General features: G+C 58.6%; 1 protein-coding gene across 1 annotated transcript; it reads right to left on the minus strand.

Annotated features, from left to right (window-relative positions):
• Nucleotides 1-931: 931 nt before the first annotated feature.
• Nucleotides 932-9940, minus strand: GDF7 (growth differentiation factor 7). Its single transcript, XM_023252074.2, has 2 exons — nt 9433-9940; nt 932-6590 (listed from the first exon to the last, which is right to left on the minus strand). Exons 1-2 carry the CDS (start codon nt 9830-9832, stop codon nt 5623-5625), a joined length of 1368 nt encoding a protein of 455 aa, XP_023107842.2. The 5' UTR covers nt 9833-9940; the 3' UTR covers nt 932-5622.
• Between the last annotated feature and the right edge of the window lie 1928 nt (nt 9941-11868).

An 11868-nucleotide genomic window follows, 5' to 3' on the forward strand; every position in this document is an offset into this window, starting at 1 on the left:
GACCAGTTTTTTTGATGATCTCACACTCTTTGACACCACCCTCCCCTGGTTGCTCTGCTGAAACTGCTGCTGCCGCCATTGTGAAGCCCCAAGCGACGTCTGCCCCGTCAGGAGGCCTACGGCCAAGTCCCAGGCCAGCTGCAGGCACAGAGCCTCCACAGACAGTTTTGGGGGCGGGTAGGGAGAGGCCAAGCTCTGGGGAAGCTGGAGGTGTGTGCATCATGAGAAGAGAGTATCCCCGACCCAACGACCAGAGCCAACCCCCAGCCTTCATGCAGCTACATCCAGGTAGGAGACTCCACAAAAGGGAAGCGTGGACTTCCGGACAAGAACAGGCTTCTCTCGCCTCGAGCCCCATCCAGATTTAACTATTTAACAGATTCAAGTCCAAAAATGGCACAAAAGGAGGAAGAAGCTTGCTCTAGCTGAAATGGCCAGAAGGCTCCAGGCACAAAAGGCAGAGCTGTCTGAAAAACTATGAATAACATCTTTTGACTCCTCCCTTCTAGTGTTTCTTCGCGGTAAACTCTGCCACCATTATCCAGGCCGAAAGAGAAAGAAAGAAGAAAGAAAGAAAGAAAGAAAGAAAGAAAGAAAGAAAGAAAGAAAGAAAGAAAGAAGAAAGAAAGAAGAAAGAAAGAAAGAAAGAAAGAAAGAGAGAGAGAGAGAGAGAGAGAAAGAAAGAAAGAAAGAAAGAAAGAAAGAAAGAGAGAGAAAGAGAGAAAGAAAGAGAAAGAAAGAAAGAAAGAAAGAGAGAGAAAGAGAGAGAAAGAGAGAAAGAGAAAGAAAGAAAGAAAGAAAGAAAGAAAGAAAGAAAGAAAAAGAAAGAAAGAAAGAGAAAGAAAGAGAGAGAAAGAGAAAGAAAGAGAAAGAAAGAAAGAAAGAAAGAAAGAAAGAAAGAAAGAGAAAGAAAGAAAGAAAAAGAAAGAAAGAAAGAAAGAAGAAAGAAAGAGAAAGAAAGAGAAGAAGCTGTCCTGAAAGAAAGAGAAGAAGAAGCTGTCCTGATTCCTGCCCCCAGGTCACTCCTCCAGCGAGCTGGACCAGACACAGGCATGGCAGTGAGGAGGGCTGGCGCACTTCACTCCTACATAGGCTTGCTTGCCTCCTCCAGGCACTCTGGGACAGTCCCAGGTCCCTGTCTGGGCTGCCAGCAAGGCCCAGCCTTTCTTTCCTCTGCTGCTCCCACAGACGCACCAGCAGCAGGGGACAGCCTTCCCAGGATCTGGTCACAGAACAGTCTCAGCAGATGTGGCTCTACCTACCCCTGTGTGAGCACAGGTCCCTCACTTGGGACACAGGAAAGGTCATGGCTCTGGGGAGGTGAGCTCTACCCCCGAGATCTTAGCCTCTCCTGCACCTGCCTTGACCCAGGTAGAAATCAAAGCCACATCCAGGAAGCACCAACAGAGGCCAGGAGTGTAATGGACACACACATACACATACATGTACACACAGGCAAGAGCCGTGATACTTGTGAGAAGCACCTACGATATCGGAAGGGGACCCTTTCCAGGAACAGTCACATCTGCTCTGCCTGTGAACTATGTTAGTGGGCTTTGGGACCAAGTAGAACCCTAGACCCACGGAACTGGAGAGCTCCTCATTTTACAGGGGTGGAAGTGGGAGCTCCGGGCAGGGAGATGGTTGCCCAGACTGACCCAGACCTCTCAGGAGGTGCCTTGCAGAGCTCTGGCACCCAAGTGACCATGCAGCAGTCAGACAGCAGGTGACAGCATGGGGCAGTTCACTCCTGGGTGTGCAGAAGTCCACAGATACACCAGTGCTGCTGAGACAGACCTCAGAGAGACCTAGTCCCTCCCATCCCAATCCCAACGTCTTCTAACTGCTGGGTTCACTTGCCAGCTGCCTCTCCTTCCCAGTCCAGACACCTGGGGGGACAACGCAGGTCCTTCGCTGCCTCTGACAGATGGCTGCTTTCCAGACCCTCGGTGCTCCCAAGCCACCTGGCATTCGCTGGAGGCTCCTGGCCCAGGCCCACTGAGAGGGCCCTGCTTTCTGGGCCTGGGGACACTTCTGCGTCCCCATGGACATAGGCCCTAACGATGTTTGTGTCCCAGACACAGCTGCTGTACTTTCTCTTCTCATCGGACTTTCTGGACACCAGATTCAAGTGAGGCGAGAGTCTGCCTTTTTCTGTGCACAAGCTCCTCTTGGAAAGAATTCAATTTTTCTCCCTGCTTTAAGAAAGAAAATCAGTCTACAGTCCCGGGTTATTTTCTGCTATGAGTCTGAATAAAATTACAAACAGGATAAATGACTTGTAGGATTTGAGTTACACTCTGATTACATCCACAGGGTGGTCTATACTCCCCTCAGCACTGACAGCAAGAGCCCCAGTCCTGTTGACACTTCCAGGAGACTGTCAAGGGACCTGACACTGCACTGGGTTTGCTGGATTTGACTCGACTTCACACAATCCACAGCTCTTCTTTTTCCCATGCCACTGACGCCAGGGCGAAGGGGAGTGCGTACATAATGGAGGGGCAGAGCTCAAGCTAAGGCAACAGAGCCTGCCACCCTCTCGGGAGAGCCCAGTGCTGCTGCTTGGAACGCCAGAATTCAACCAGGGAAGCATTTGGGCATCAGTGGACACAGCTGTCTGCCAGTGGAAATGTCTGGCTTCCAGAAGCAGTGACTAGCCTGTCCTCGTGTTTGGCAGACCAGGCACCAATGCCCCAGCTGACCAGCCCTGTGCTCCCCAAGCAGGGATGCCCACCCTGTTCTCCAGCAAGGAGGAGTGGTTCAAATGGTCTCAGCTAGAATACATAAGTCTCTCCCCACAAAATGGAAAACTCGACGTACTTTAGGAAGAATATTTTGGTGGCCCTAGACCCAGGGGGGCCCAAGCCGGGGTAAGGTGGGGGGCTGCCTTCACTCACAGTCCTGACACACTTTCTCTCTGCTTGCCAGCAGCCAGCTCTCCCATGGCTAGGGACTGGGGCTCCCAGCTGAGTGATTCGGGCCCCCCCCCCGGCGCCCCACTGCCTAGAAGACAGTACCATACTACCAAACGTGCTGGCAGAATCCTTCTCCAAATCCTGGCCACGCTGGTCGAACCACATCATAGCAGCAAAACCCAGAAGCGGTGGCCCTTTTGCTGTCATTTTTACAAGGTGTGACACATCTTCTCTGTTCACCTGCTTTGAACTCTAAGATGCCAGAGGCCCAGGCAGAGTTGTAGAGGGCACAGGTGGTCTGTGGTGGCTCCACCCAATTCCAGAGCAATTCCGGGAGGCATTCCTTCCATTCAGTAAACAAGAACACCCTGAGGGCATCTGAGACCCTGGAAGGAGCTGTCACTGCCCAAGGACACATGATGCAGCCTGGACCTCAAGCATAGGAAGATGCCTACTTCCCACATCACTTACAACACATCTCGATGGAAGGAGGTCATTAGGAAGAAACAAAGAAAACGGACATTTTTTTCTTGCCGCAAAAAAAGCTCAGGCTAAATCAAAACATGTCTTCCCCAAAACTTGTTTTTCCTAGTCACTAAAAAAGAATCAAAATGTTTCCTTTTGTCCAAGATATTAAATAACCTAGAATTTCTTCAGAATAATAGCGAGTTTCTTATTAACTCCCTTTCTAAAACTTCAAATACTACAACCTTTTAGTGTCATTTTTTTATTCTTCATTATGACAGGGCAATCACCATGCAATTATTAAAATCAATTTAGAAAAGTGAAGCTTCTCTGGCAAAATCCACAAACGTAATGGGACCATGCATATACCAAAGCTGCTGCTTTGGGAAGTTTGTTTTAACCTAAAGAGACTTACATCTTATTATTTACAGCTACTCACATAGCCACAGCATATAAATTCACACTATAAATGTATTTTCCTTTGAGGGAATTTTACAAGATAAAAAAGGACTCAGGTGGGGCCCTTAAGTCAATTAGCTGTCTAAATCTTCAGTATCTCTCTCTCTCTCTCTTACACGTTAAATCACTGAGAATTAAAATTTGAATAACTCATCTATGGACCTTACCATCCAAGACCAGAAGGATGGAATGCTTGCCTTTCCCAGGAACCGTAAAGGAGAAACCCCAACAGAGCCTTAAATAGGAGTACCCAGCAGGGCTGCAGGGTTTTTCAAAGAAGTCCTCGGAGCCCTGGACAGGTGGAATCCAAATTGTTTCTCCTCCTTCCCGCAAAGCCACAAAGGACTCCCAGGCAGAAATGAACCAAATAAAACAATGGGGACTGGGAGACAGGCTTCCACCTCTGCTTGGCCACACCAAGGCCCCCCAACGCCCTTCCGAAGGGGCCACAGCAGCCAAACTGAAAATGCCCCTCCACGCTGCAGAGGGAGGGGGGCCTTCCTCCCCGCTCTGCACCACTGGGTTGTGGGGAGCTGAAATCTCACAAAAGCACTTTTGTGTAGCTTCACTTCCCGTTACTATCACACTGCCAAAAACTACAGCAACAACACTGTGAAGGCGTGCAAGAGCCGACACAGACTTGATAGCTAAGCGCAAGCACATGTTGGCCCATTGTGAGCACACCCTTTGGAGCCGGTTGCGCCTACCTGGCAGACAAGCCTGAGTCTTCTGCAGAAGCCCGCCCCAAGACGCCTCCCGGCCTCTTTCCCAGCTCCCTAGCAAAACCTCCTGTCAGGTCTCTAGGAATAGGCAGAGCCGCCCGCCTTTCCCCATTCCCAGCCACTGCACCAAGCCTCCTCCTCAGCACCCCCAAGGCTTGCTCGATACCTCCTTGAGCTGCCCATAGGAGCTTCAGAACCTGGCACATGCCACCCCACCCCCCAACTCCATATCACATCAGGCTGGCAGTTAAAAAACTCTCCTCCATTTCACTTCCCCCAAAAAGAAAAACACTTTTTTTTTTTCCACATTCTAGATCATTCCTAATTGGAACTGATTTTTTTAAAAAGGGTAGTGCTGGCCTTTGCACAGATCTGGGTAGTTCCCCGCGATGCATTCTTTCGGACAAATGTTCCCTTTCAAAACTGACAGGGCATGTTAGACTTTTTTAAGTTAAGGAAAAAAGATGACTTTTGCAGCGGTTCCTTCCCAGAGTAAATGGCCTCCATGCCACGCACACCTTCAGAAAGGACATTACAGCTGTTCAGTTGGTCCCAGGGTGTAACACCAAACACTCAGCCACCCAGCCAGGTGCTCCCCTACACTCAGCCACAAACAGAAAGGGGTCAGACAAAACGTACTCCAGTACCCCACTAGTCCACCCACTCTGGAGCCCCCAATTCCCTAACCCGTTCCTACCCGATTTAGCGCCTGTGACTGTTAACACTGCCACAAACACCATCCTCTCTCCAAAAGGGGGCGACGGGTACGATGGGGATGTGTCATTCCCCATCGGTAAGCGTCATTCGGTAGCGTCAGGTCGTCTGCTCCCAGGGCTGGCGGCCGCTGCCCACGGTAAAGGTGTGCATGAGTGAACGAGTGTGTGGGTGTGAGTGATGGTGTGAGTGTGAACGTGCGCTCTCCCTCCGTGCGGGCGCGGGACCAGAGGCGGACGCGCACCCACGCTCAGTGACAGGCCCCGGCCCACAGCTGCTCTTCAGCAGGGGGTCCTCGGTGGCGCGGCTGCCTGCCCCCTCCCTGGCCGGGCCGGGCCCTCACGCTACCTGCAGCCGCACGCCTCCACCACCATGTCCTCGTACTGCTTGTAGACCACGTTGTTGGCGGCGTCGATATAGAGGATGCTGATGGGGCTGAGGCGCGCGGGCACGCAGCAGGAGGCCGGCGCCGCGTCCGGCGCCATGGAGTTGAGCAGCGTCTGAATGATGGCGTGGTTGGTGGGCTCTAGGTGGGAGCGCAGCGGGAAGTCGCAAACGCCCTCGCAGTGGTACGCCTCGTAGTCCAGCGGCGCGATGATCCAGTCGTCCCAACCCAGCTCCTTGAAGTCCACGTGCAGCGGCCTGCGGCTACAGCGGGTCCGGCCCCTTCGCCCGTGGCCCCGGCCCGCGCCCCCGCCCCCGCCGCTGCCCTGCGTCGCCCGCGCGCCGGCCAGCGCCGTCCGCCGCCGCCTGCGACCGCTGATGACCGCTGTCGGCGACCCGGTGCCGGGTCCCGGGTCCCGCGGCGGCTCCGCCGCCAGAGCGGCCCCGAGCGCGCGGGCCTGGGCGCGGATCTCCCGGAACAGGCTCCCCTTCCTCTGCGTGCGGGAGGAAACCACGAGCAGAGCGCGCTCTTCGGCCGCCGCGCCGTCCCTGCCCCGGGAGCCAAAGCCCAGCAACCGCAGTGCCAACGGGCCCTGCGAGGGCCCGGCCACTGAGCGCAGCAAGAGGCAGAACGCGCGGGTGGCGTGCGGCTCCTGGCGGTGGCGCCGAACTGCGTCCGCCACGTCGAACACCTCCCAGCGCGCTCCGGCCAGGGGCTCGGCGGCCCGCGAGTGCAGCAGGCGGGGCGCTCGGGCGGCGCCGGGGCAAGTAGACAGCAGGAGCAGCGGCAGGGGAGTCGCGCTGCCGGGGCCCAGCTCCGGGGACTCGCGGCGCAGCACGCGCAGCTCGGCTCCCACCACCTCGTCGGCGTCGGGAAGGCTGGACACGTCGAACAGGAAGCTCTGGCCGGTCTCGGCTGCGGATTCGTCTGCAGAAGTCGGGCAGAGACAGAAAGAGCGCGGTGAGAGCGGAGAGCGAAGCCCGCACTCCGGGACGCGGGGCCTCCTAAGCGCATATATAGCCCAACTGCCCCGGATGCGGGAGTAAGCCCGCTGGAGCTGGCGCCAGCCCTGTCGTCTCGGCCCAACCAGACACCTGCCAGCCTGACCCAGAGTAAAGGGAGCCTTCGCCCTGACTGTCGACTATCGGGACCGGGGCTTCGGTTCATCGAACCAAAGTTCCACCACCTGGACAACCCACGGGCACTCACTTATCGCTGAGCCTCGGGGACAGGACCATACCCCCTGCGCCCGATGCCACGGCAGGTCCGCTGCCTGACCCAGAGCCCTGGGTTTGCGGGGTCTAGGTCGGATGCCAGACTTTCGGGCCGGGGGCTGAGAGAGGGCTCCGCGGGAGGCGTATCAGAAGCCCTACGCCCCTTCCGAGGTCTAGAGGCCAGGCCGAGGTCCCGCGCTGCACCCGGACTGCTCATTATTGACCCGCTGAGCCCCCAGGAAAGCCGCGGAGTCCTGGCTGTACGAAAACGGAAAAATCATGTCCCCTGAAAACTGCTTCTTCCTCTACCTCTCTTCCCCAGCTCAACCTGGACATCCTTGCGGGCCACGATCTCCCGTGCTGGCCTGGCCAGGCGTGCGAGTAGTCCAAAGGAAAACGCGTCAGCGGGGCTGCATAAACCCTCTGGTGTATCCAGCCTCCCCCTGGCCAAGCTGAAGGGGAACTAAGGCCCAATTAGGGAGGGGCCCGTCTCGGCCCAAGGTCTCAGAGCGAGGAGCGCTGCTGGTCGCAATGGGAAACTCCTGTCTCAGCTTCTCCCAGCTTTCCGCGGCCTCCTATGGAGGAGGGAAGGCGGCAAAGGAGCGCGAGGAACCTTCTCCGAAGGGTTTGGAGCAATGGGGGGGGGGGGGGGAGCTGCAGTGAAGGCAGTGGCTCGAGGAGGTCTCGCCTCCAGGACCCACCGATCCCTCCGCGGACATATTATTTCCCTCCGTTGTGACTTCTCTCTCAGGGTTTGGGGGTTTTATTTCTGGTCGTGGGCACTTTTTTCTTTTTGGGCTCAGGGGGGGAAAAAAGTTGAAATTCCAGCGAGCAGCAGATAAGGAGCTCCCTTTGAAGAAGGTCATATGGTTTCGTTTTGCCCCAAACTCGGTGAGAGTGTGCAGACCGCCCCCACCACTGGAAATCTGCTGACGGACTACCACCGCCAGGCCCTCGCCTCCCTAGGCCCCAAGTCTGGGCTCTGCCGGTGGCTTCTGGGGACCTCAAGTAGCTCTGCTCCAAGTTGAACCCAGAGGGGAGAGCGAGGGAAGCTCCAAGTGCTAGGCTAGTAGGGCTCCTCCCCGCCACTGCTTTCTCCCAGGGCTCCCTGTGGGCACTTTTTCTGAGCTCCCCCCCCCCCAACAGCATCTCCCTTCTTGAATGTGCTACCACTGCATGCCCTCCTTCCGGAGGCAGGAAGGAGAGCTGCCTTCAGAGCCTGGCCAGCCAAGTAGAGCTCCCCAGGAAAAGATTTAGCTCAGGCTGAGGCTAACCAGAGGCCTAGCTCTACCTGAGAAAGAGCAGCTGGTGCCTCCGCCGGCCTACAGCCCTGCGCATTCACCTCTTCTACATCCTGGGAGCCCACACAGCAGCCTTAGGGCTAGTGCCTCCCCTGGCCTAGGACTCAGGCTTTGTATCCAGCATCCAATCCAGGGGGGGCACACAGAATGCTACATGGTTGCCACTGAACCAGAGAGCCATCTGGACCCAGGATGTCCCACACTCAAAATAAAGCAGTCTGTGGGTAGGCATTGTGTGTGTGTTCCAGGAGGAGGGTGACTTGGTCACATCTACCTGCTTTCCCAGGCTAGGGTCTGGGATGCACAGCCAGCAGAGGCTCCCAGAAACGGCCAGTCTGCCGCTTCCTTTCCAGCCCTATCCCCCCCCCCCCCCCTTTTTTCCCCTCCTGCCTTCCATGCTGGATCTTTGGCTGGATAGAATTAAGGCAAACATTACTTGCATTTCCGCCTGAAATTAGTTAAATTTTCCCTATCTATCTGCTTTAATGACTTCAATAGAGATTAATAAAATCCAGATGACACACAGCCACCACCACAATCTCACCCACGTCCTACTTTTGAGAGACCCAGGGCGGAGTAAGGTGGGGTGCTGGGTCCAAGAGAGGCCTGCATTCCTGCACGGTCTCACTGACCACCCTCTCCTCCTCACACAACTGGGGTCCTCCACCTCTGGCTGTCCCAGGGGCCCGGCACAGACACCCATGGCCACACACCTCCACCCTGACACAGCCTGCCAGAAAGGGACCTCCGTGTACCTGGTGGTGCCACCAGCCTCTCCGGGGCCACTTATTTCAGTCTAATGCCTGCCTCTTTCCCTCATTCCCCTGAATTCCCCCCAATTTGTGCGCCCCCCCCCCCCCAGGAGACTAGAAGCTGCAGAGGTTGCTGCAATGAAAACAGCCGCTGCCGCCTCCACCACCATCACTGCGCAGTCCCTCTCGGCCCGGGCCCCGTCTTGCTTCGGATCTTGGACTCAGCCTGCCTGCCTCCTCGAGGGGACCCGCCGGCCGGCAGGGCCAAGACAATCCGGCGGAGGGACCGGCTCAGCCCTCTGGGACCGGGCCCTGAGAGCTGCTGCGCCTCTCGCCACAGTCCAGCGGGTTCGGGTGCGTGGGACTCGGCGGAGTTTCTAACACCTGAGGCTGGGACGTGAGGAGGCCGCGCCCGGAAGGGTCTGGAGCAGGGGCTCGGCTCTGGCGGTGGCCTCAGCCTAGGAGCGGACAGGATGGACGGGCGCAGAAGAGGCGTGAGTACCTTGGTTCGCCTGGTCTGCGAAGCCGGTGATCGTGTCCGCGCGGCCGTGGCGGCCAGAGCCCGAGGTGGAGGCGGCGGCTGCCCCGGCCGGAGCCCTCCCGGCCAGGTTCCGGTAAAGCGACATCATGAACTGGTGCGGCACCACCGAGCCGTTCCTGAAGCCGGAGCCGGCGGCGCGGCGCGCGGCGCGGACTCCGGGAGCCGCGGCGGCCGGGGCAGCGGAGACGCCCGCGGCCGGGGCGAGGGTCCGCCCGCCGCTGCCGCTGCCGCCGTCGCCCCCCGGACTCCCGACCGGCCCTGCCCCCGCCGCTCGCAGCACGGCGGCCGCTTCGAGCCCGTCGCGGGGGCGGCAGGCGCTCAGCAGCCAGAGGCACAGCGCGGCGGCCGCGCTCAGGTCCATGGGCTCCGTGGGCCAGGCGGGCGGGCGGCGCGGGCTCCGTGGCTCCGGGAAGTCCCCCGGCGCCTTTTGAACATAGTGTTTAATAATGGGGGAAGTGTGCGCAGCAAGTCGCGGCCCCCCCTCCTCTCCCACCCCACCCCCGCCCAACGCCCGGAGCAGCGCCCCCTGCTGAACACTGGAGTGGCAGCGCCGCGCCCCCCACTCCGGCCTAACGCGGAGTCCGGGACGGGAGCCTCCTCCCCGCGCCGTAGCGCTTCGCCCCCACTCTCGCCTTGCAAGTCTTACCCGCCCGAGGCTCCCGCCACAAACCGGGGCCCCTCCTCCCTTCCCCAAGGCGATGCGCCCCCCGCTGCCCACCCCGCCCCCGAGCCAAATGCGCCCTCCGGAGTTAGAGGCTCCGAGGCATCGCGCGTACCCGCCCAGCTTCGTCCCCACTCCCCTGCGGAGAAGCACCCGCCCCCCGCCCGCTCCAATTCCTTGAGTGCTTGAGACGCCAGAGGTGGGGCCACGGAAGGGCTCGGCCCCGCCGGTCAGTGCTGCGACCTCGGGGCCAGGGCGCACAGAGAGGCCACAAGGGCGCACGGAGGCCACAGGGCGCGCAGGGCTGCCACAAAGGCGCGTTTTTTCATCACCGGTTCGAAGGCTGCCCAGCCTGACACAGCCTCCAAAGATCGGAACGCGCGGCGGGAGCAGGGGAGGGGACCCGTAGGGAAGAGAGGGCTAGCGGCTGGAAGAGCAGGCCGGAAAGACAGATGGATATGGACCGACAGTTGGAAAGCAACGGTTTGCGCTCAGAACGTGCGCTTAAGCCGGAGCCACGACCTCAAAGGAGCGCAAGAATTACGGTGGCAGCCACGGGGTGATGTGGGGAGTCCTGCGCGGGAGCAGCGCCCTGGGTTCATTTGTGCAGCGAAAGTGACGACCTTCCGCCGGCCTTCTTGGGGGGCCGGCCAACGGAAACGGGCTACCGGGTATGTTGGGGCGCGGCCAGACGCCGGGAGGGCGGGCAGCAGAGAGTCTCAGGCTGGCGACTCCGTACTTCTCTGGCCGCCGTTACGGGTGATGGGTGGAGGGGACGCCCCGCAGCCACTGCGCGGCATCCCGAGCTCACTCGAGCGGGGTAGGGAGGTCGTCGACGGGTATGGATCGGCTCAGCTCCACCGGCAGCCCAACATGCCCCAGTGCGGAAACGTCCAGCGGATGGACGAGGTCTTCTTGGTAGGCAGGTGGAGGACCTGAGCCGGAACGACACTCAAAGCAACGCAGACGCGTTCTTTCTCCTTTAAATTTCACTTTTGCTACCAAACTTGAAATCTGGACGGGGGTCGGTGCATCATGGTCACTTTGAGTTGATCAGCGTCAACATGACACCACAGGACTCAAAGCCCAGTGAGTCCCAAGTCTTCCCCGGTTGCGCCACACTGGCCCACGGTCATGCCCGGCCCGGGGAGTTCCCTGGCACCAGCGGTTTGGTCCCAAGCAACCTCTTCAGTGATGACCATGCTGGCCACCGCGGAGACGCGGCACCTGCTCATCTGGGCACTTTGGTCCACTCATCACCCCCCCCCCCCCGGGGACGTATGGGGGCAAGAGGGGAGGTCTGGCGAGGGCCAATTCCCCGGGACCCCAGGCCCATCAGGTGGGCCGAGGAGAAAGGCATTAGTGTGGGGAAGCTGTGGTTGGGGCCCGGCAGGCAGGGGAGGGGAGGGAGGACGTGGTGGGGGGGGGGAGGGGGAGGGAAAAACAAGGGCTGCCTCAACCCACCCTGCTTTAGGTACTGAGGACGGAGTGCCAGCAACAAACAAGGCCTTGGCCACAGGTCTCCCTCTCTGGGCGGTGCTGGTACAAAGTGGCCCTGCAGGAACCCACGCAGGTTGTCTGGCAGTGCCTCCCCCTGGAGACACTGGTCAGGCTCTTGGCAGCCCAGCTAGGGGAGCCCCTCGGTCCTTGCCAGTGCTGGGTCCCTGCTGTCTTTCTAGCTCCTTTCCCCCTAGAGCTACATGCGAGCAATCTTTGATTATGATTTGTACAAACAC

The sequence above is a fragment of the Felis catus genome, chromosome A3 (genome assembly GCF_018350175.1).
Source record: "Felis catus isolate Fca126 chromosome A3, F.catus_Fca126_mat1.0, whole genome shotgun sequence".
Taxonomy (NCBI): domain Eukaryota; kingdom Metazoa; phylum Chordata; class Mammalia; order Carnivora; family Felidae; genus Felis; species Felis catus.

Bases quoted from the DNA above. Each gene is read 5' to 3' on its own strand.
- GDF7 (XM_023252074.2), bottom strand. From the start codon at position 9,832: ATGGACCTGAGCGCGGCCGCCGCGCTGTGCCTCTGGCTGCTGAGCGCC. The intron at 6,591-9,432 runs GTACTCACGCCT...CGACTTCTGCAG, and splicing joins CGCAGACCAGGCGAACCAAG to ACGAATCCGCAGCCGAGACC.